General features: G+C 43.2%; 6 protein-coding genes across 6 annotated transcripts; 3 read left to right on the top strand and 3 right to left on the bottom strand.

Moving 5' to 3' along the window:
* Nucleotides 1-544: 544 nt before the first annotated feature.
* Nucleotides 545-9,397, top strand: PUMCH_003250 (uncharacterized protein; the record flags this gene model as incomplete). The annotated part of the gene is made up of 1 exon (XM_063022226.1): nucleotides 545-9,397. The coding sequence occupies one exon, from the start codon at nucleotides 545-547 to the stop codon at nucleotides 9,395-9,397; it is 8,853 nt and encodes a 2,950-aa protein (XP_062878296.1).
* A 151-nt stretch (nucleotides 9,398-9,548) lies between these two features.
* On the bottom strand, nucleotides 9,549-9,923 carry PUMCH_003249 (uncharacterized protein; the record flags this gene model as incomplete). The annotated part of the gene is made up of 1 exon (XM_063022225.1): nucleotides 9,549-9,923. The coding sequence occupies one exon, from the start codon at nucleotides 9,921-9,923 to the stop codon at nucleotides 9,549-9,551; it is 375 nt and encodes a 124-aa protein (XP_062878295.1).
* A 102-nt stretch (nucleotides 9,924-10,025) lies between these two features.
* On the top strand, nucleotides 10,026-10,700 carry PUMCH_003248 (uncharacterized protein; the record flags this gene model as incomplete). The annotated part of the gene is made up of 1 exon (XM_063022224.1): nucleotides 10,026-10,700. The coding sequence occupies one exon, from the start codon at nucleotides 10,026-10,028 to the stop codon at nucleotides 10,698-10,700; it is 675 nt and encodes a 224-aa protein (XP_062878294.1).
* Nucleotides 10,701-11,051: 351 nt separating this feature from the next.
* On the top strand, nucleotides 11,052-15,230 carry PUMCH_003247 (uncharacterized protein; the record flags this gene model as incomplete). Its single annotated transcript, XM_063022223.1, has 1 exon — nucleotides 11,052-15,230. One exon carries the CDS (start codon nucleotides 11,052-11,054, stop codon nucleotides 15,228-15,230), a length of 4,179 nt encoding a protein of 1,392 aa, XP_062878293.1.
* Nucleotides 15,231-15,316: 86 nt separating this feature from the next.
* PUMCH_003246 (uncharacterized protein) lies at nucleotides 15,317-16,345 on the bottom strand (the record flags this gene model as incomplete). The annotated part of the gene is made up of 1 exon (XM_063022222.1): nucleotides 15,317-16,345. The coding sequence occupies one exon, from the start codon at nucleotides 16,343-16,345 to the stop codon at nucleotides 15,317-15,319; it is 1,029 nt and encodes a 342-aa protein (XP_062878292.1).
* Nucleotides 16,346-16,853: 508 nt separating this feature from the next.
* PUMCH_003245 (uncharacterized protein) lies at nucleotides 16,854-18,866 on the bottom strand (the record flags this gene model as incomplete). Its single annotated transcript, XM_063022221.1, has 1 exon — nucleotides 16,854-18,866. One exon carries the CDS (start codon nucleotides 18,864-18,866, stop codon nucleotides 16,854-16,856), a length of 2,013 nt encoding a protein of 670 aa, XP_062878291.1.
* Between the last annotated feature and the right edge of the window lie 1,012 nt (nucleotides 18,867-19,878).

Raw genomic sequence — 19,878 nt, 5'->3', positions numbered from 1 at the left:
TCTCTCATATCTTGTGAACCACAATACCCAACCCATTTTTCTCAAAACTTCGCATGTATGAAATCAAGAATAATGATCGGAACAATTCTAAAATTTACTCAATTGTTTGCAGTAGTGAACATTTCGATTGCTAGAAGAACACTATTTTCGGGTTCCGAACTTAGCCAGAACCATCAGTCATCTCTCATTATTTAAGGCTCAAATTCTTTTGAATGATTTTTGACACTTTTGTTCGATTGAGATTATTCATGCTTCTTTAAGAATGGCAACAGCTTGCTGCTAGTCAATTGAGCCATTCTGTCCAAATAAACCAAACCAAGTCAGGCGCGATTGGAAAATGGGAGAGAGAATAACAACTCGAACTGAAATTTTCTTCACTCATAAACAAACTCCAAGTTTCAAATCTTTTGTTCTACAACAGATGCAATCGAAATGTCAGTGTTACCTCATCCAGTCCCTCTGACCCCATATTGTTACCTCTTTATCTGAATCACATAATCAGAATATCTCTTTGGCTGGACCAAAAAAAAACCTCCTAGTCCAAATGGTGAACCCAACACCTTTTGCTCCAGACACTATCACGTCACTGGATAGCTGGGTATATCTCGCTGATTGGATTTTGGCAGTGGTACTAGGCATTGCCTTTGTCTTCTACTTCCCGCGTCTAGTGGGTTTTTTGATTTCATTGGTGCTTCGGTTTTCGCTTTGGAAACACTATAAACTTCATCTTTCCTTTCATGCCTTTCGAATTTCGCCTTTGGGCGGCAGGATCACGGCCACCAATATCGTCTTGTCAAACTCAGACTATACCGTCTCGATTCTACGATTGAACTTGACGTGGAGATACTGGCTCCTTTCTATGGCAAGAATCTCGGATCTATTAATTCCATCTATGACTCAAGTCGAAGAGACATCCGGCCTAAATCCTGAGCTGAACAAGAAACTCTTGACGGGCATCGAAGCGGAAATTGATGGCCTCGAAATATTTGTATACAATCGAAAATTCGCATATGAAAACATCATGTCAAACTTAGAGCGACTAGCAAGAGAGCTGGACACAGAGTTGAACTCAGATGCCTCAGAGAAGTTCTCTAATCTTTGTGCAGAAAGTCTATCGGCTGCTAAGACAAAAGATGAACAGGCGCAGCAAAATAGCACACACTCAATATTACACTCATTACCAATCGGCTTCAAAATCAAGAAAGGTGCACTTGTCCTTGGTAATCACACCACACCACACATATTGGTAGCCTCGTTCAACTCAGCTCAAGCCTCAATTGACCTTGCTAAAACTCCCAATCCAAATGATAAGTATCGTCTCCTATTTGATGCGGACATGGAACGATTTCAAGTCTCTATGAAGCCTAACATTACTTACAACCCAGAGAGGTACATTGACCCTAAACATGTCTCAAAGCTAGCTAGCGCGGAGACTACCAAACATTCAGTGGATCTTTTTCGTAAAGCACGGAACATCTTGTCGAGAGTTTTGCTCAGGAAGCACAGAGAGGCTGAAAAGATCCTGCAAGAATGGCGTGGATTGCGCCGTTACGTGGGGGATTTCAAAGGAGACCCAGTTATTGAAATCGATAATATTGAAGAATATGCGAAGTTCAGCCTTTTGCTTGACTCTGCTTCCACCAAGTTGCTGTATTATTTCGATGTGCCTGGTTCTAATCCGGTCTCGGGTGCATTGTCCGAGACAGCTCCCTTTCCAGAATTCGGCGTGGTTTTGGAATTGACCACTGCTAACATAAATTACGGTTCCTGGACTGATAGACAAAGAGGTGCCATTCAAGCACTTTTATTCCCCCCATTTGCTCGGGATAGCGAGCCAAGTTTATTTACAAATGGACCCGGCGTCCAGAGAAGATACGCAGGATTTAATTTACTTATCAGATCCACTGACGAACTTGTTCTTAGGATTCCAACCCGAGAATTTAGCAAGGACAGAGAGGAGCTTTTGGCCCAAACAGGCACCAATGGTCCCAAAGCAACCCGTCCGTTCGGATGGGTTGAGATCACATCAGGGGCTCTGACAGAGATCTCTCTATTTACATCCTATTTATCGGATAAAAATGGTTTCGCAAACAAATTGACCGTGAGTATGCCCGAAGTTGAAGTCAGGACGAGTGTTACTCATGATATTCTCTTCACAGCTGACAACCACACAATTGATTGCGATATCGGTTTTCCTCTTCAATGGAATGCCAAATGTTTCTGGAATTTCACGATGAATTCAAAAAATGGTATCATCTTCTTTCTTGGCGAGCACATCACGTTCTTTAATGACATCGTATCTGATTTCTCTTCAGGACCTCCAACAAAGCATGAGTTTTTCCGAGCATTTGTCTACGACATAAGATGGCAGATTTCTAATTACCGCATTTATCTCAATGCAAATGATGGAAATGTTATTGATGATTCACTTGATTTCGGCACTAATACCTACTTATGCCTTCAAGGCCCCTTAGTTGAAGTGGCAGCCTCAATACCCGCCAATGGATCATTTGCAAAATACTCAAAAATAGACTTTTCCGTCTCGACACCAAATCTCAACATTTACTTGGACGTACCTACTTCTCACACTATCGGCTCTTTCATGAAAGGCGACAAGCGCATGGGTAGCACGGGTCACGTCGGTATTACTGGATACTATAAAGCATACAGTAATATTGAAGTGAACCATAACAATTTAGCATTTATCGAAGCCACTGCTGACGAAGTTTCCGTTTTGTTCTACGGATATTTGGCGAGATATTTCTTCGCAATAAAGGAAAACTACTTTGGCGAGTATAGAGTTTTCCAGTCTTGTGATGAATATTTGCAAACAAATGCAAAAGAAGACGCACAGAGTGAAGCTGCTGAAGAGAAACAAGAGAATCATGACTACTGGAATTATTACAAAACAGAGAATGATCTCAATGTGATTTTTTCTTTCCTGGTAAACCAGGGGTTGTTGATTTTTCCATGCGAGTTGTACGACCATTCTCACCATATCGGAGTGAGCTTTGCTACACTCGATGTCGAAATCCACCTAACAAACTACTACATGGATCTCCAAGTTGATTTCAGTCCTGCTGATTGCTATTATATGAAATCGGGTACTTTCACATCTCCAGAATTAGTTTTTGACATGAGTGGCTACAAAAAGCTTGTCTCATCAAGGTCACCAGAAATTTTAATTGACACATTCAGTGTGCACACGCATAGAATGTTGGGTTTGGATTCCAACACCTACCAATGTAAGTGGGACTTCCTGGTTGGCGACATACTAATAATGGGAGACCCCTTATGCCTTACCGGCTTACAAGCAGGCTTGCAAGCTTTTGGCTTAGGTTTCAAAGATTATGAAAACACTCATTTGTACGCGGTACCAATCATATATGATGCCGCTAATTTTTCGTTCAGATGTCCTAGAATTGAGGCCAAACTAGACACCGGCGTGGGTGATCTATGGTGCAAATTGACTCTAACTGATATTCTATTATCATTCAATGATATCGCCAACTTACGTTATTCCGATCGTATAACAGTCCTATTGCCCAGCATAATTGCCGAGATAATCGACTCCCGCGACGACTCGAAGTTTATGTTCGTCCAAACTAGCTTGGTGTTCAACAATATTTGTCAAAAGGCAACTATGCTTGAGCACAGAATTTCACAACAGAATCATGTGCGTCGTAATGATGCGCCAACACACCGTGCTCCATTCATTGTCTTTGAAGAAAACAGAGATACTGTGTACAATGAGGCTTCTGGTTCCCGGTTCTCTACTGTTTCGCTTCCAACTGCTTCTAAGCCCCTTCAGTGCGGCGAAGGTCAGGTCGATGAAGAAGAAACCCGTGACACTTTGAGTGAAGACACCTCTAGCTCCAGCTATGATGAGTATATGGAGCCGACAACAAACTACATTGACGAAGAATTCACTCCACAAACACCACCTGTTCCAGGTCAAAAAACTGATGCGTTGATTCTTGAATTTGCAGAGATCTGTGGTGTAATCCACACACGCGGCCTCGAAGCAATTTCAAACTTACTCACAAAATCTCAGAACATGGACCTTCATTTTCTCATGGACAGATTACAATGTCAGACTGTTAGCGATATCATTAGACTCATCAGACTGATGTCCGTGGTAACCAATGTCCGGTTTGTATGCCCCAACATCGATGTAAAATTGACATGTGCAGATCTGAGTGATTTAGAGCAAATTATGAGATCAGAATCCTCGAATCCTGTTCTTACTTTGAGCGTTTCAAATCCATCATTGGTTGCCACAGATTCTTTGGCTCGTGTCCGGAGTGACTACAATGTTGTGAAAGAAGTCTCCAGTGCGCTTGCAGTCCATGTCGAAGAGATCAGTGTTGTACTCTTTGCCCGGCGGGATTCTGCAAATGCCTTTTCAATAACTTTAAAAGAATTCGAAGCCTGGCTCAATAATACTATTGAACAAGGCGTTGTGTGTTCTACTTCATTGCAAGAGACAGAAGTTCACGTTCAAAAAGATGACCTCGATTGGATCATTGGCTTCATTGAGAATTTTCACGGGAAGTTGCAACCAGCAATCAAGAACTTCAAACAATTCTCCGAAACATCTGAATCGTGGAAAAAACAGTTAGCAGTCCTTCTTAGTCCAACTGGTGGGGTTCTAGAGCAACAAACTGATCCCAAGGTAATCACAAAGCCTTCGAGATTGCATCGGTCAGTGATTGATCATGTTAGATTTTTTGACAGCTGGAAAGTCATATCTAAGTTCAGAAGCTTGTTAAATGACTTAAACTCCTTTGATGCTGCTAATGTTCAATTCATAAATAGGGATTGGGATCTTCCTCCTGACGCTCTTGTCTCTGTCATTAATAGCTATAAAGGCTGGAGAGCCTGGGAAGGAAACCAAGATGAGAGACGAGCATTCTTCGAATCTTTGTTTTCGAAGCCTCCAGCCACTAATTCACCCATGAAAGCATCATTAAAGCTTGCTTCTCTTGGCTTGAGCTTTTTAGATCAGGATGACTGTAAGGATTTTTTGTCGATTCGTGAGTTTAATGTCACATGGATGAAAAGCTGGCAAAGTGCAACAGCTTCTGACGATCACAAACAGTCAATGTCTCAGATATCACCTGTGAACGATCTCTCATTCAATGTTAATGACTGCGATCTTTCGGTGTCTCCACGAATTATTTGTGTAGTGGAGAAAATCAGCCAGGTACTTGATAATACTGGAGACAATGAAACCAAAGCAAATGCTGAAAATGGAAAGTTGTCAGCTATTCTAAATATCGAGTCATTCCAATTTCACTTGGCGCTTTTTCATACCACTATCAACTACTTCATGAGCGAGACATCCGTGTTGTTCCTGTCCTGTCAAACGATAGACAGAAATGAATTGACCGCATCATTGACCTCCGGCCAAAGTAATCTTTCATTAGGAAGAAGCGAACAGGACTTCGTCTCAATACACCAGAAAGGTCTCAGTATGGTGCTTGCAGGATCTCTCAATGTCATTCCAATCTTAGCCATTAAACTAGACACCAAAGAGTTCAGCATAGAAGTAAGAGATTATGAGAGACTGTTTAATCATTATTTGAGGAGTTTGGCTGAGGACATAGAATGCGTCAAAGGTCTCAATTTATTCTCGCACAAGGTAAAAGAAGGTCCAAGCAACTCTGCGTCTCCAGTGCCAGAAATACTTCTTGAGATTTCAACACAGAAGATATCCCTTTTCGCGGACTTTCTCCTGCCAGCAAAAATTCATTTGGTATCACGAGATGCGAAATTGCAAGCATCCATTCGAAATGATCTTTTCGACATACAAACAGGGTATAAGAATACTTCGCTCGAGATTGTTGTAGCAGATGAGCTTGTGGCCCGAATGGAAAGCTCGAGATTCGGTAGCTCCTCTGTTGTACAAAAAATCAACGGTTTTTGGTTCGTCAAATCGGATGTTAATCTTGGTTACTTCAAGATCTCAATGCAACAATTCATTGATGTTTGCCGAGTGCTTCTTGAAAACAAGTCCATGATGGAGTTAGAACTCTACAAATTGAAGGATGCCGCAGATGCCTTCTCTCAGACATCAAAGAATGAAAAAGTTTGTGAAACAGACGGGCACTCTGAAAAAGTTGTATTCGAATTGCAAATAAATCAAGAGTATTGTGGCTTTTTGACTTACATCAACTCGTGCAGATACTCAGTGGAAATCGAAGGATTGGTACTGTCATTCACTAATGTGGGAGAAGAGTTAGGTATCATGGCTCCTATATGTGGTGAAGTCATTTGCTCAGGAGCACGCTTTTCTGTTTTAGATCCACTGTTTGCTGTTGGCCTTTCGACCGTTGTTGACGTTAATTTGTCTGCCAAATTGATAAATGACTCAAAAGATGTGCTGGGCCCAGGTCCTTCACAATCTATTCAAATTGTATCGAATCACTTCAGAGTATGCTTGAGTCCCCCTGTGATATACAAAATTCTTGATTTCTCTGAAGGCTTGAAGCGGCTCATGCCACAATACGAATCTCTATTCAAAACCAAAACCAGCCCTAAAGGCGTGAAGGCTCACAGCCAAGCACCATTGGAGAATAGAGAACCTCTGAACCGCAATATTGAGAATAAGTCCCAGTCATTACCCTCAATTTCATCTATACACGTTTTGTCTTACAATTTTTGCATCGGTTGGCTATTCGGAAAATCCTTCAAGGACTATCCTGGCTTCATTTGTGGAGCCGAGAGATTGTTTGGTGTTACTAGAAGTGAAATTGGAAAGTTGACTATGATGGGCGGTTATTTTTCTGTGGCGAATGGCTCGACTGCTAGCAGTTTTTTCAGCACGTCTTCCGAGATGCATGGGCTCAATAGAGCGTTTATGCCGAAGTTGCAAATCAACTATTTTGTCGATGAAGTCCGAAAACTATGGATTAATGTTAAAGGAGATCAACTCGATGCTAGATTCATGTCAAATTCTAAGATTGCAATGGAGCGAACAATGAAATCAATAACTGAGATTCGAAACTTTATGGAAATTAAACACGAACAAGCTCACCATCCTATACTGGTGTCAACGACCGATTCGAAAGCAAGTATTGAAAAACCACGGTCTTTCAGACCTGACTATTCTGGAGTGGAAGTTTCAATAGGCTTTGCTGGATCCAAGATTTTCTTGTACAGACTCCAAGAAAATGACTTGAACGAAACACCATCGTCATTGACATTACATTGTCCAGCTGTACTGTCAGTCATTCTGTACGAATTGCACAAGGAAAGACAGCGAAAGCATTTGCTTCGAGTTGAATTACTCATCTCTCAATCAGATAATACATTGTATCCATCTTGTGTTCCTGTTATGTCCGACTTTGCAAAAACCTTCAAATCGTTGTTCCAATCACCACAAACGGACAGAGCTTCCAGCGTTGTTGAAGTTAAAAGCGTGCCACAAAAGGACGAGACTGGACTCAAGGACTTCCAAAAAATGCTTGTTGACTTCGATTTTCATATCGGTGTTCGTATTGATCCTCAAAAGGTGTCTCTTAGCTGTGAACCGATCGCAAAGGTCGCCGCAGTCGTTGAGTTTGAAGGCGCATCGATTGCAGTTTCTTCTGGAGTATCGTTAGATACGATCAATGCAATCTGCAAAGCAAATAGTATATCTGCATCATTGCAGCACATTTATTCAGATGATCGGAGTGGTATCATTGAGGTAAGAGACATCTTATTCTCCAATGTACTTTCATTAAAGCATCCTGTGGAGAACATTTCATCTATAGACATATCTGGAATTCATGGATACGTTAAGATGAAACAGTACCAGGACGTGGATTTGTTTAGCGACATCTGGTTTCCCTCCTCGAATCTCGATGAGAATTCCGATCTCGCTCCAAGGAAAGCCCCACAGCTAGCACATAATGCCGCCAAGTCCAAGCGTTCAGAGACTATCACGACAATCATTGTTCAACTTGATTTCATAATTTCTGAGGTGTCGATTGAAGTCGATTTCGGATCGGCTCTAGGAGTCGTGAAACTTGGTATAGACCGAGCTTGGGCAATATCTCAAAAGTCAAGCGCGTGGCATTATGCCTTGAATTTAGGTTTGCAGACATTATCTCTTGATGTCAGTGGACGTCTTGGTGGGTATTTGAGATTAAGAAAGCTCTTTTTGAACTCATCCATTCAATGGAGACTTGGAGAGCTGCCAATATTGGATGTGCCTCTAATTCACATGGCTGGTGGCTTTGGTCAAATCTCTGTCAAGGCAATTTTTGACGACCACGTCTTTGCAATAGTAAGCTTGGCTAACTGGTTCTTTGATGTCTACAATCGTAAAAATGGCATTGACATCTCTAAAGATCATCTTCATGTCAGATTGAAGTATGAATCTGTGGACGTGAGCTTGACTTCACTTTCGGCCTCTGACTTCTACGATATTTACAGCACCATCAACAGAATGATTGAGGAGAATAGAAGGTCATACAAGGAAATCTTGAAAGATTCAAATGAAGATGATGCCGTGAGCGCCAAGTTAGCACAATTCGCTGTGAATAAAATGAAAAGACTAGAAACAGAAATCGAGGTTGAGACTGGTCTAACGAGACTTCAAGTTTTCCCTCACTCTTTCGTTGACACTCGAGTCTTCGTCCTCGAATGTGACTTGTCCAAAGCAAATTTCTCCCAAAATGAATATTCTCTTGGAGTAATGAATCAAATTGAACTCCAATTGAACAATGTTAATGCTTCATTTTCAAGCATAGCGGGGGCTAGTGAGGAATTTGTGACCGAATCCGATGTTGAAGAGTTCGTCGCATACATTGGCAAAGCGAAAGGTGGTGAAATCATAAGTTTACCAAAATTCATGATCTCAATGAGGACATACCAGAAGTTCGAGACATCTATCATTGAGTACATGTTTCAATCGTCCTTTGGTGGAACAGTCAATATCAGATGGAACCTTGGATCAGTTAACTGCGTTAGAGATATGTATGCAGCACACAAAAGAGCTCTTTTATCGAGAACGGAGGCAAATCACTTACGCCTCGAATCAACGAGGACCGATCCCGACAGAAGAAGAAGCTCTCTTGCCATGAGTGCGTCTACATCAATGAATTCATTTTCTACATTTGCTGAACCTCTCGAGCCAGGAGTGATCCATAAAGACTTCGATCAAGATATTCAAGATACGTTGGACAAGGTCTCTAACACTTCCAAATTTACTTATGTGGCGCTAGCACCACCGATCATCGAAGCGCCTAAATTGAGGGAGCTTGGAAATGCTACGCCACCCCTCGAATGGTTCGGACTACACCGTAACAAGTTTCCAGATGCTGTGCATCAACTTGCGATTGTGACATTACAGAAGCTAATCCGTGAGATCGAACAGGAGTACTCAAAAACTCTCGGGAAAGCATGAGCGGCCCAATATCAGGCTGCAGCCCACAAAATTAATATAATAATCATCAAAATTGGATTCTACATTCTGTTCTTTTCTGGACATGTATTTTGACTGTGTTGTAAACGCATTGTCTTTAAATTATATACAAATGATGCTGAATACAACAGGCCTAATGAGACAAGTACCATCTGCCCTTGGCTCTTCTTCTGGCCAACACCTTACGCCCGTTTCTGTCACGTAATCTAGCCAAAAAGCCAAAGGTTCTCTTTCTCTTCAAGGTGGAGGGCTGGTAGGTGTTACCTCTGGTCTTGAATCTCTTTTGCATGAGTGACGTGATAAGAGAAAATGCGTTTAATGGCTGTGGTGCAGCAGCTGGACTAGCCAAGACGGGACTGGAACGTTGTGCTGTGAATTTTGAAAGAGTGCTTGGGTTATTCGTGAACAAGGAAAAATTGCGCCGGCTGATATTGGCAGCCTGGCTGAGGGGTATGTTGCGAGCCATGGCCTGAGGGATGCCCAGGACAGATCTAAATAAGAACGACATGGGGATATTCTAGTGCAGAGATCTGTTGAAGGTTCGACTCAAGTACAATTTCCACTGGGGAAATCTGCACGCTTTCCAGGATGCAGTTTACGCGCGCACCCCATGCACACAGTATATCGTGGCACTAAGTGCGACTTTTCTGGCAGCGATGGAGATGAGCATCACTCCACAGGATATACCCGACCAAGCAGCACTTCGATAGCGATGTCGACCGTCCGTGCCAGATTTGTCGAAAGCAACGCGGTCAACGCCCCCGTGGTGGCCCATGTCAAGGGAATCAAACCCATTGATCAAGCCCGCGCTGAAGCTATCTTAACCAAGTTCATCAACACCACTGAGAGTATCTCTACCGGTGCTATTGCCCCTACTGAAGCTGCCGCCTTTGCCAACACTGGAATGTCCACTTCTGCTGGAAAAAACCCAGTTTTGGGACAATTAAGAAGAGTTCAAAGAGACCTCAGAGGGTTGCCTCCTCTTCTGGCAGACCTCGAGTTCAATTCTAACAAGAGACCGAGCGAGACCAGCGAGCCTGCCCAGAATAAGAAGATCAAGTTCGATGATAGCGACGATGAAAGCGCTCTTCCTGAGAAGGTAGAGGTGGAAAGCACGAACGAGCAGGAATCTGCGGACGAGGCTGAGAGCTCACAGGTTGAGAACAGCGACGAAGATGAGGAAACAGAGGTGAGAGTGGAAAAGGAGGAGAAGAAGGCAAAGAAGGAGAAGAAGAGCAAAAAGGAGAAGAAGCCAAAGAAGGAGGAAAGCGACGACAGCGAGTAAAGACAAGATGCTAGTTCGAACTGCGCCCCATGTACCATACTAATAGAAACATTGAAAGACAATTAAAATGTATAGATGTACTCGTTGAGTTTCAGCTACTAAACTGAAGTACATTAGACTTGACGAAGTAGCCAATGCACCAGTGTGTGAAGCCGCAAACAAGAACGCGGAACAAAATGCAAAAAAAGACACACAGAATTTGAATTGTGGCAATCAATTCTATTCCCACTAAAAAGTCTGGGGTCTCCCGAATGCCGTTTTTTGACCTTTCTATCTGTCAACACGTCCTGATCTCCACATGTATCGTATACAGTAATCAAAACATACATAGCACACACTCATCTCTGCCAAATGTCCACCGGCGCAAAGAGATCACTAAAAAGAAAAATCGAAGTGAGCGAAGATGAAGACACATTCATAAATAATAGTGACTACAACAATGGCCCTGAATCCGCCGAGAACTCCGACTCTTCTGACCATTTCGAAGATGCAAGTCAAAGCCAGCCTCCAGTTCCGCAAATGCCAAGCGATTCCCATATTGATATCGATCAATCTGACCAGAACGAGAAATCTGTTTCACATTCTCAAAAGCCAGATGATCTAGATCCTTCAACACCTACTTCTGAACATATAAGCACCCACGATGAAGTTCTTGAAGATACTCCAGCGAAGTCAAAAGAGCCTGAAACTCAATCTGGAACTGCTATTCTCGAGCAATCGTCACCACACTCATCTCCCATTCTGCAGTCAACGTCGCAAGTGAACAATCTGCAACAGTTAACAATCGCCGTGCCCCTCAAGAGTTCGAGCCAAAGCGAAACAAAACCATCTATATCAATGGAGCCTCGTCTCGTCATCAAAAAGCTAGTCTTGACGAACTTCAAGTCATATGCTGGAGTGCAAGAAATTGGTCCTTTCAATGCCTCTTTTTCAGCTGTAGTTGGTCCAAATGGAAGCGGCAAGTCGAATGTTATTGACTCCATGTTGTTCGTGTTCGGTTTCCGTGCACTGAAGATGCGTCAAGGAAAATTGTCTGAGCTTATTCATAATTCCGATGGAGACAAGTCAATAGAGTTTTGCCAAGTCGACATCCATTTTGTACATGTCATCGATGACCCTCACATACATGCTAAGTCAACCGAGGTGGAGCAGTCGGAACTCATAATTAGTCGACGGGCATTCAGAACCAATGGATCCCAGTATTATATCAACGGGAAGACAAGTTCATACACTGAAGTCACCAGTTTTCTCCGAGGCCAAGGCATAGATTTAGATCACAAGAGATTTTTAATTTTGCAAGGTGAAGTTGAGTCGATTGCTCAAATGAAATCAAAGGCCGAGAAGGAAGGCGATGATGGCTTGTTAGAGTACTTGGAGGATATTATTGGTACCAGCAAATACAAGCCAATGATAGACGAGGGCCTTGTGCGAGTTGAAGAGCTTAATCAAGTCTGTATTGAAAAGGAGAGCAGATTTGAGCTCGTAGAGAACGATACTACTTCCTTAGAGGAGAAGAAGAATGAAGCTTTGAAATTCTTACAAAAGGAAAAGTCACTATCCGCTAAACGGTCTATTAAATATCAAGTCAGCATAAAAGATAGTCTGAAGCAACTTGAAAAACATGAACTTGCGGCATCAAAAATTTCGAACAAACTAGCGACTGAGGAAGAAAAGAATCAGAAACTCAATAGCGCGTTAGAAGAGAAGCAACAAGAGAAAGAACAAATCAAAAAGGATCTTGAAGAGATTAATCGCAAACTCGGCTCTTCTACCACGAAGCAAAAATCAATTAACACGCTGGTCGTTTCCTTAGAAGAGAAGCAGAAAAACCTCTCAAACAAAGTGAAGAAAATAGAGAAGAGCAAATCATCCTCCGAGACAGCTCTTGCCTCATCGACGATGAATTACGAAAATTTAACTAAATGTGAAGAAGAACTGAAAACCAATCTCGAGGAGCTTGAAAAGAATCTAGAGCTTGAAAAGCAAATCCTTGCCAAGCTCCGAATTGAACTCACTCAGAAAACTTCCCACCTATCCGAAGAAATTCTGAGACTACAGGTTGAACTAGAGCCATACAATGAAAAGCTCAAATCAAAGGACGGGCAGATAGAACTATTGAAATCTGAGATCGAAATGCTCGAAACTCAAAAACAAACTCTCTCAGAAAAAATTCGAGAGTCCTCCAAGAAGTTAGTTGATATCAAAGCTGAAGGAAAAGCAAAAGAAGCTGAATTGGAGACTTTGGAAGGCAAACTAAGTCACATTGATGAACAGATTGTTCTCGGTGAGGAGCAATGCAAGAGCAGCCGTAAAAATCTCGAGGGAAAGCGAGTGCGCTTGGCCTCAGCAAGAACAAAAACTAGAGATGCTGCAAGTTCCTTGTCTAACCTCCAAAATAGAAATAAGGTGTTAGTCAGTTTGTTAAAACTCTCTAAGTCCGGCAGAATCACAGGATTCTTTGGAAGGCTCGGTGATCTTGGAGAGATTGATGACAAGTACGACGTTGCGATATCAACTGCTTGTCCTGCTCTCGATTCCATGGTCGTCGAGTCTGTTGAAACTGCGCAAGCTTGTATCGACTATCTTCGAAAAAATAAGCTTGGATACGCCAATTTCATTTGTCTTGACAAATTGAGGAATTTCAACATGAATCCTATACAAACGCCCGGAAACTCTATGTCGGTCAAAAGACTTTTTGATTTGATCACTCCAAAAGACAAAAAATTCCTTCCCGCATTTTATAGTAAGTTGCGAGACACTCTTGTGGCGAGCAACTTACAAGAAGCGAAATCGGTTGCTTATGGTACTACTCGTTTTAAAGTTGTAACTCTTGATGGAAAGGTAGTCGACACATCTGGAACGATGTCTGGTGGAGGTAATAATTTCACGCGGGGCATGATGCAGCTAAGGTCCAAAGCAGTATCACAATCGATAGAGTATTCAGAGGAAGACATCAATCAAATGAAGGATGAGCTACTGTTGATGGAGCTGCAAGTTGAGCAAATGAATCAAGAGTGCTACAACATGGAAAACAATTTGAGGAAATTGAAAGAGCTTAAGCCGGAAACAGAATTTGCTATACAAACTATCCAGTTGGACATTAATGCCTTGGTGAATGAGAAGTCTGAAATCTCAAATACCTGCAAAAATCTCATCCGGAAAAAGGAGGAGCAAGAGGCTTCTCCAGAGCTTCAATCAATTGTCGCTCAAAAGCAAGACAAGCTTAAGGAACTTGAAGAAAATAGAGGTGCAATTAAACTGCAAATGTTGGAATCTGAGACAAAAATCAAAAATCTCGAGGAAGAAGTCATGAAAGCAGGAGGAGTTGAATTGAAAGTTCAAAACTCCAAGGTAGACTCAATCAAACAACAAATCGAGATCCTTTTGGAGAAGTCATCTGCCGACCAGATTTCATTGAAAAAGCTTGCGAATGATATCAAGCGTCACAACAAGATAATAAGCGATGGAGAGAAGGAGTTGGAAGGGACACAAATAGAGACAACTGAAATCGAAACATCCATTCAGCAAAAAAGAGCAGATCTTCGAGCTTGTGAATCCGAAATAGAGAAATTTCAAGCTGAGATCGCCGCGAAAGAATCTGAACTGGAAATACTCGAAGAAAGTTTTGAAGAATTAATCGTTCAAATCAACGAATTCAAATCTGAGGAGATCGAACTCCGAAATCAATTGGAAAAGCTTCTGGGTCTTGTGAAACGTTATAAAAACGAAATTCGAGTTCTGACTGAAGCATTACAAAACACGATCATGCGCGATACTTCTCCATATATCGATTGGATGGCAGAAGAAGACAGAGCTCCGTACAGCTCTGATATACAGCGGCTCGAGGACGAAGAACTCGATAATGTGAATTTGGAGCAAGTGGAGGAAGAGATCGAAGAGATCGAGAAGTACATGAATGATGTGAAAGTGGATGTCGAGGTTCTTAAGGAGTACGGCATCAAACAGAAGGAGCTTGAAAAGAGAAGATCGGACTTAAACCAGTCAGTTGAAGAAAGAGATAGCGTCAGGAACAATTGCGAAAATCTCAAGCGCAAGAGACTAGACGAGTTTATGGAAGGATTTACCACGATTTCCATGTCCCTTAAGGTTATGTATCAAATGATTACAATGGGAGGAAATGCTGAGCTTGAATTGGTTGACAGTTTGGACCCTTTTTCGGAGGGAATTCTTTTCAGTGTCATGCCTCCCAAGAAATCCTGGAAGAACATCTCCAATTTATCTGGAGGAGAGAAAACACTCAGTTCTCTAGCATTGGTTTTTGCGCTTCACAAGTACAAGCCAACACCATTGTATGTTATGGACGAGATCGATGCAGCCTTGGACTTCCGCAATGTCTCGATCGTGGCAAATTATATCAAGGAAAGAACCAAGAACGCTCAGTTCATTGTGATCTCGTTGCGTAATAACATGTTCGAGCTAGCTCAACAACTTGTTGGCATTTATAAGGTAAGCAACCGCACAAAGAGTATCTCTTTACAAAACAAAGATTTGCTTATGGTAGAGAACTAGCATACCAATTAACTCATGGGACTCGGCATCAATGCAGTCAGTTCTGTTTCTTTTCAATAAATAATATTACCCTATACTCTCATAAATTACATTCTAGCCAATTCCTCGCGATCAGTCTTCCACACTGGTGCAATCGCGGTAGCAAATCCCTTATCCATTCTTCGTTTGAGAATGAAATGATCATCGAACCAGTCAATCAAGTCGACTAGACATGTCAACTCGTTCATTTCCTTCAAAAGCCGCCTTGAGACAAGCTTATCCAACATTTGCGATAAGTGGTGTTGCGTGATGCGAAAAGGCAAACCATAACTCGAGGCTAGATCCCAAAAAAATTCCACAGCAGCCCACGGAGTCGTCTCATGTCCAGCGAACAAAGCTGGATTTGCCAAGATGCCTCTGACAGCCATGACTCCGTCAACTTTCGTGTACTCAGCTATCTTGTGGAAATCTTCCATTGAAAAGCAGTCACCATTGGCAACAACTGGAACAGAGACAGTCTCTTTTACCAACTTAATAGCGTCAAAGTCTGCGGGCTGGGACGAGCGGGTGTTTTTCGTCCGGCCATGGACGGTGATATAATCCACACCTGCCTCCTCAACCATCTTGACGAAGCGAACGGTTTCTTCAAGATCCTTATGGATTCTGATTTTGGTTTCTAGACACACCTTGTCACCGTACTTCTCCTTCACGGCTCTCACCATACTGGAAACAAGCTCAGGTTCAGACATGAGAGCAGCGCCGATACCTTCCCTCACTTGTTCTCTGATCGGACATCCACAGTTGAGACCGATGCCGTCTACATAAGGATGGATCATTTCCACAAACTTCAAGAGATCTTCCACATTGTTGCATCCTACCTGGACCACCACAGACCTATCGTCTTCGTTGGTCGTGAAGTCGCTCACACGCGCAATTTCGTTTCTGACGAACTCTCTGGCCAAGATCATTGGCGTGTAAACTATGTCGGTATTGTATTGGCGAACGAGTTCTCGAAACGGGAGCTTCGAGTACCGCACCATAGGTCCTGCGATGGTGGCAGGGCGGCCCTTCTCTCGCAAAGATGATTTTAAAATATGGAGGGGGTTGTGTTCTGGTTTTCGGACAGAAATAGGCATTTTGGGTGTGTGGATCAAGGCGATGAGCTTTGAGATGAGCTTGGTAATTTTGGCACGCACAGATCGGCAGTGGTGTGAAGAGTTTTGATCAAGAGAGTTTTAAAAATTTACAGGGTGCAGATTTAGCCGTCCTGTTTGCGGAAATATTTGGTAAAGTCACAATGCGAGCTGCAATAGATTTATATGTTTCAGTGGTTGGGGATGCTGCCTCGCGCACTTCTTGTCCCAATCGGGTTGGGAAATCCGCGATAGTCGAGGGTTGTATACAGAATTTGGCTCCGATAAGAAATAGAAGACTGGATTTGCATGGGGAAAACAATAAGACAGATAGAAATAATACGACGATTTGAATGGAAAATTTCTAAAAAGATACTTTGCGCGAATTGGAAATAATCGTGGTAATCATATATTCACATTAACCGTGGTGTATTGTTAATACCTATATAGTACAAGAAACTATGATACAAGATGCATATGGCTTGCATGCCAACACACCATCATGGGCAGCTTACTCCTCTTCAGAAGACTCGGAAGAGAGATCGTCACCAGAAGACTCTTCAACAGGGAAGTTGTGGATGTCAAAATTGGTTGCAGCAGCAGCACCGGCCTCGCCGTTTTCAGCGGCATCAAACAACTCCAATTGGGACTTCAACTGTTCCAATTGCTCGATGCTGCCTGATGAGTACATGGATTTTTTGGTCTTCTTCATGGCGTTAGAAGTAGCCTTCTTACCAAACAAAAAGTTGTAGAGCTTGAGAACAGTGCGGTCTTCGAGCTGGTCCATGTCCAACTCCACTTCCTCCTCGTCGCTGATGACAATGTCGTCCTTGATGATCTTCACAAGAGCCTGCAATTTTTTGTCATTCAACGTAGGAACAATCTCACTCACCTGCTTCTTCATCTCATAAGTAACAACAGGTGGCTTCTCTGCATCATTGTCATGAATGGAGTTTGAGCGAGCACGCTTGCTCTTCTTCTTAGAGCCCTTCTTTCTCCGACGAGCGTCTCTCTGTTGTCTCAATTTATCCAAATGCTGCTTCTTCAATTCGTCAAGCTCATTCTTCATTCTTACCAACTGGTTCTCTAAGAATTGAATGGCTGGCACATTAGACAACATGGCCTCACTGATCTCAGGCTCATCGTCATCATCCCAGTCGCTCGAGTACTCGCCATCGGAATGATTAGGAGTGGAAGTTGGGATGGGCTTGGCAGCCCACTTCTTGTCAAAGTATTGCTCGAGTTTCTGACCCATCGTGTGGACATCATTGCCTGATGGATTGAAGAGATAACAGTTCTTGAAGATCAAACGAACATCATGTTCGAATGCGTCTCCATTCTCGTATTGGTTGTTGGCAAGTTTAGCTTGAATGGTGGACAAGTCCATTGGCTCTTTGACAACTTCCAAATAGTGTGGAATGTTGAGGGCAACAGGATCCACTGGTTGCAAAAATGGGAAGTTGATGTTGAAGAGCTTCTTGGACATCAACTCTTTGATGAGCTGGTTGCAGAAACGTAACTCAGCAGCATACTTCTTTTTGCGGGGACGTACATCATATGGCAACTCCTTTGATCTAGGAGGGTGGATGGTACGTTTAGGTCTGTGGGCGGCTACAGACTCCTTCTTGATATCATCACTAGCCATTCTCTTTCTGTTGGCAGCAGCAAGGTCAATAGCGCCATTCGATGCCAATACTTTAGGAGGGATGTTCAACATGTGTTTCTCAAACTGAGCCTGAATGTTCTTGGCCATGCGAGAGATGCCGGATGCTTCACCGTTAAACTTGACACAATTACTGACCATGAGGTTGAAGTCTTCAACGGTTTGCGAAGGGTCTTCATAGGCATCGAGGTTGAGTTTACGTTCGATTGTCGCAAGGTCCATAGGTCTTTGAATGTAATTATAGTACAAGGGCACATTCAACTTGACAACATCAACAGGCTGGAGGAACGGACCAGCATCGCGCAATCTTTTGATAGCCTTTATGGTATTAAGAACAAACTTGGCTTGGTGTTTAGGCATGGGGTTTTCAGGAAGATTGGCCATGTCAGGTTCTGAAGGTGGCTTTGGAGCAGGCACAAGAGAAGCGGAGGGCAATGCATTGGCAGGAGCAACAGCAGGCTCACTGATCTGGGTCGAGGTCTCATCAACAGCAGGGGTGTCAGCAGCTGGAGTATCTTCATCCTTGTGTTCAGCAGCAACTGCAGCAGCAGCTTCATCATCACCACCAGCAGCAGCATCGTCAGACAGAGCAGGCTGCGCAGTCTCAGTTTCAGCCTCAGTCTTGATCTTTTTGGAGGCATCCTCTGATTGTGCAGCAGCTTCTTCTTCTAGCTTGCGCTTCTCAGGCGATGGCGATGGATTAGGTGGAGAGAGAGGCTTCTCGGTGGCAGGCTCCTCAGTAGCCTCTTCGGGAGCTTGTTCTGCAGAAACTACAGGAACCTGTTTCTCATAAGACTCAGCAGAAGGCGTTTGGACCGGGGTGTTTGCCTCAGGACCCAAAGATACCAGGGACTCAGACATGATTGTGAGTGGATGTGGGTCTGTTATCAGGTATAGGGTGGAAAAGTCACGTGAAAAGCTACGCACTCAGACACTAAGGTGGGGGGTAGATAGAGGGAGGAAGAGTGGAGGTGGGAGAGGGAGAGAGCACGTGACCAGACGACCAAGGGAGGGAGGGATCCAAATTAAAAAAAAACCAATGAAATACCGACTGGGAGGAAACGTGCAGAATCTGTGCGTGCGCGTACCAGGTTTCAGTGCGAAAAGAAAGGGGGAGGTGTGGGTACAGGACGGTCGTGCAGTGCTCAATGCCCGGGCGGGAAATCTGAGAAAATGCGAATTTTTCGAAACCGAGCTCCGCAGGAATTCCAAGTTTATTTATATGTGCCTGGGTATTGCTGGGCCTGGGGCACCAGCTCTGACATGATATCGGTGCGCACACGACCGCGCCTGCAGATATACACATTTTTTTCCATATTCCATATTTGTTACCGATGAGCCAGCCACTTGCATTTGGAAAAAGATAAGACTTTGGATCTTCAGTGGGTGGTTTGAGCCGGGTTTTGTCCTTGGCCAAAATGACGGATGTTAGCAGTCAATAGTTAATTGGAACGCCGTCGAGATTTGTCAACCAGTCATGACGCAAAAAGAAAGTCCAGAGCCAATCCTGGTAGGCGCACGACCGGGTGGCGGAGGATATTCCTGATGAAAAAAAAAGCGACATACAAGACGCGAATTGCAAGTGCCACGTAGATCAGTAGACGTGACAAAGATTGCGCCTTGCATTTGTGTTTCTGACGGAGCAGTAAATCTGGGCGAATCTGGTCTTGTCGGTATTGTAGTAGTGTGTCTTTGTATTCAGATAGTGGTCATGTGGGAAGTGCCAACTGAATGAAAGTGTAGCTTTGAATGATCGAAAGACATGTTGTTGAAGGTGTTGAGATTGGTGTTGAAAGATACCTGGCATAACTAATCACAAGAGGTGAGAAACACCCTGGCATTGAGACGCGCGCTTTTGCTCTGAGAAATCGCT

The sequence above is a fragment of the Australozyma saopauloensis genome, chromosome 4, assembly GCF_035610405.1.
Source record: "Australozyma saopauloensis chromosome 4, complete sequence".
In the NCBI taxonomy this organism is placed as follows: Eukaryota; Fungi; Ascomycota; class Pichiomycetes; order Serinales; family Metschnikowiaceae; genus Australozyma; species Australozyma saopauloensis.
This window is presented reverse-complemented; position numbering and strand designations above follow the sequence as displayed.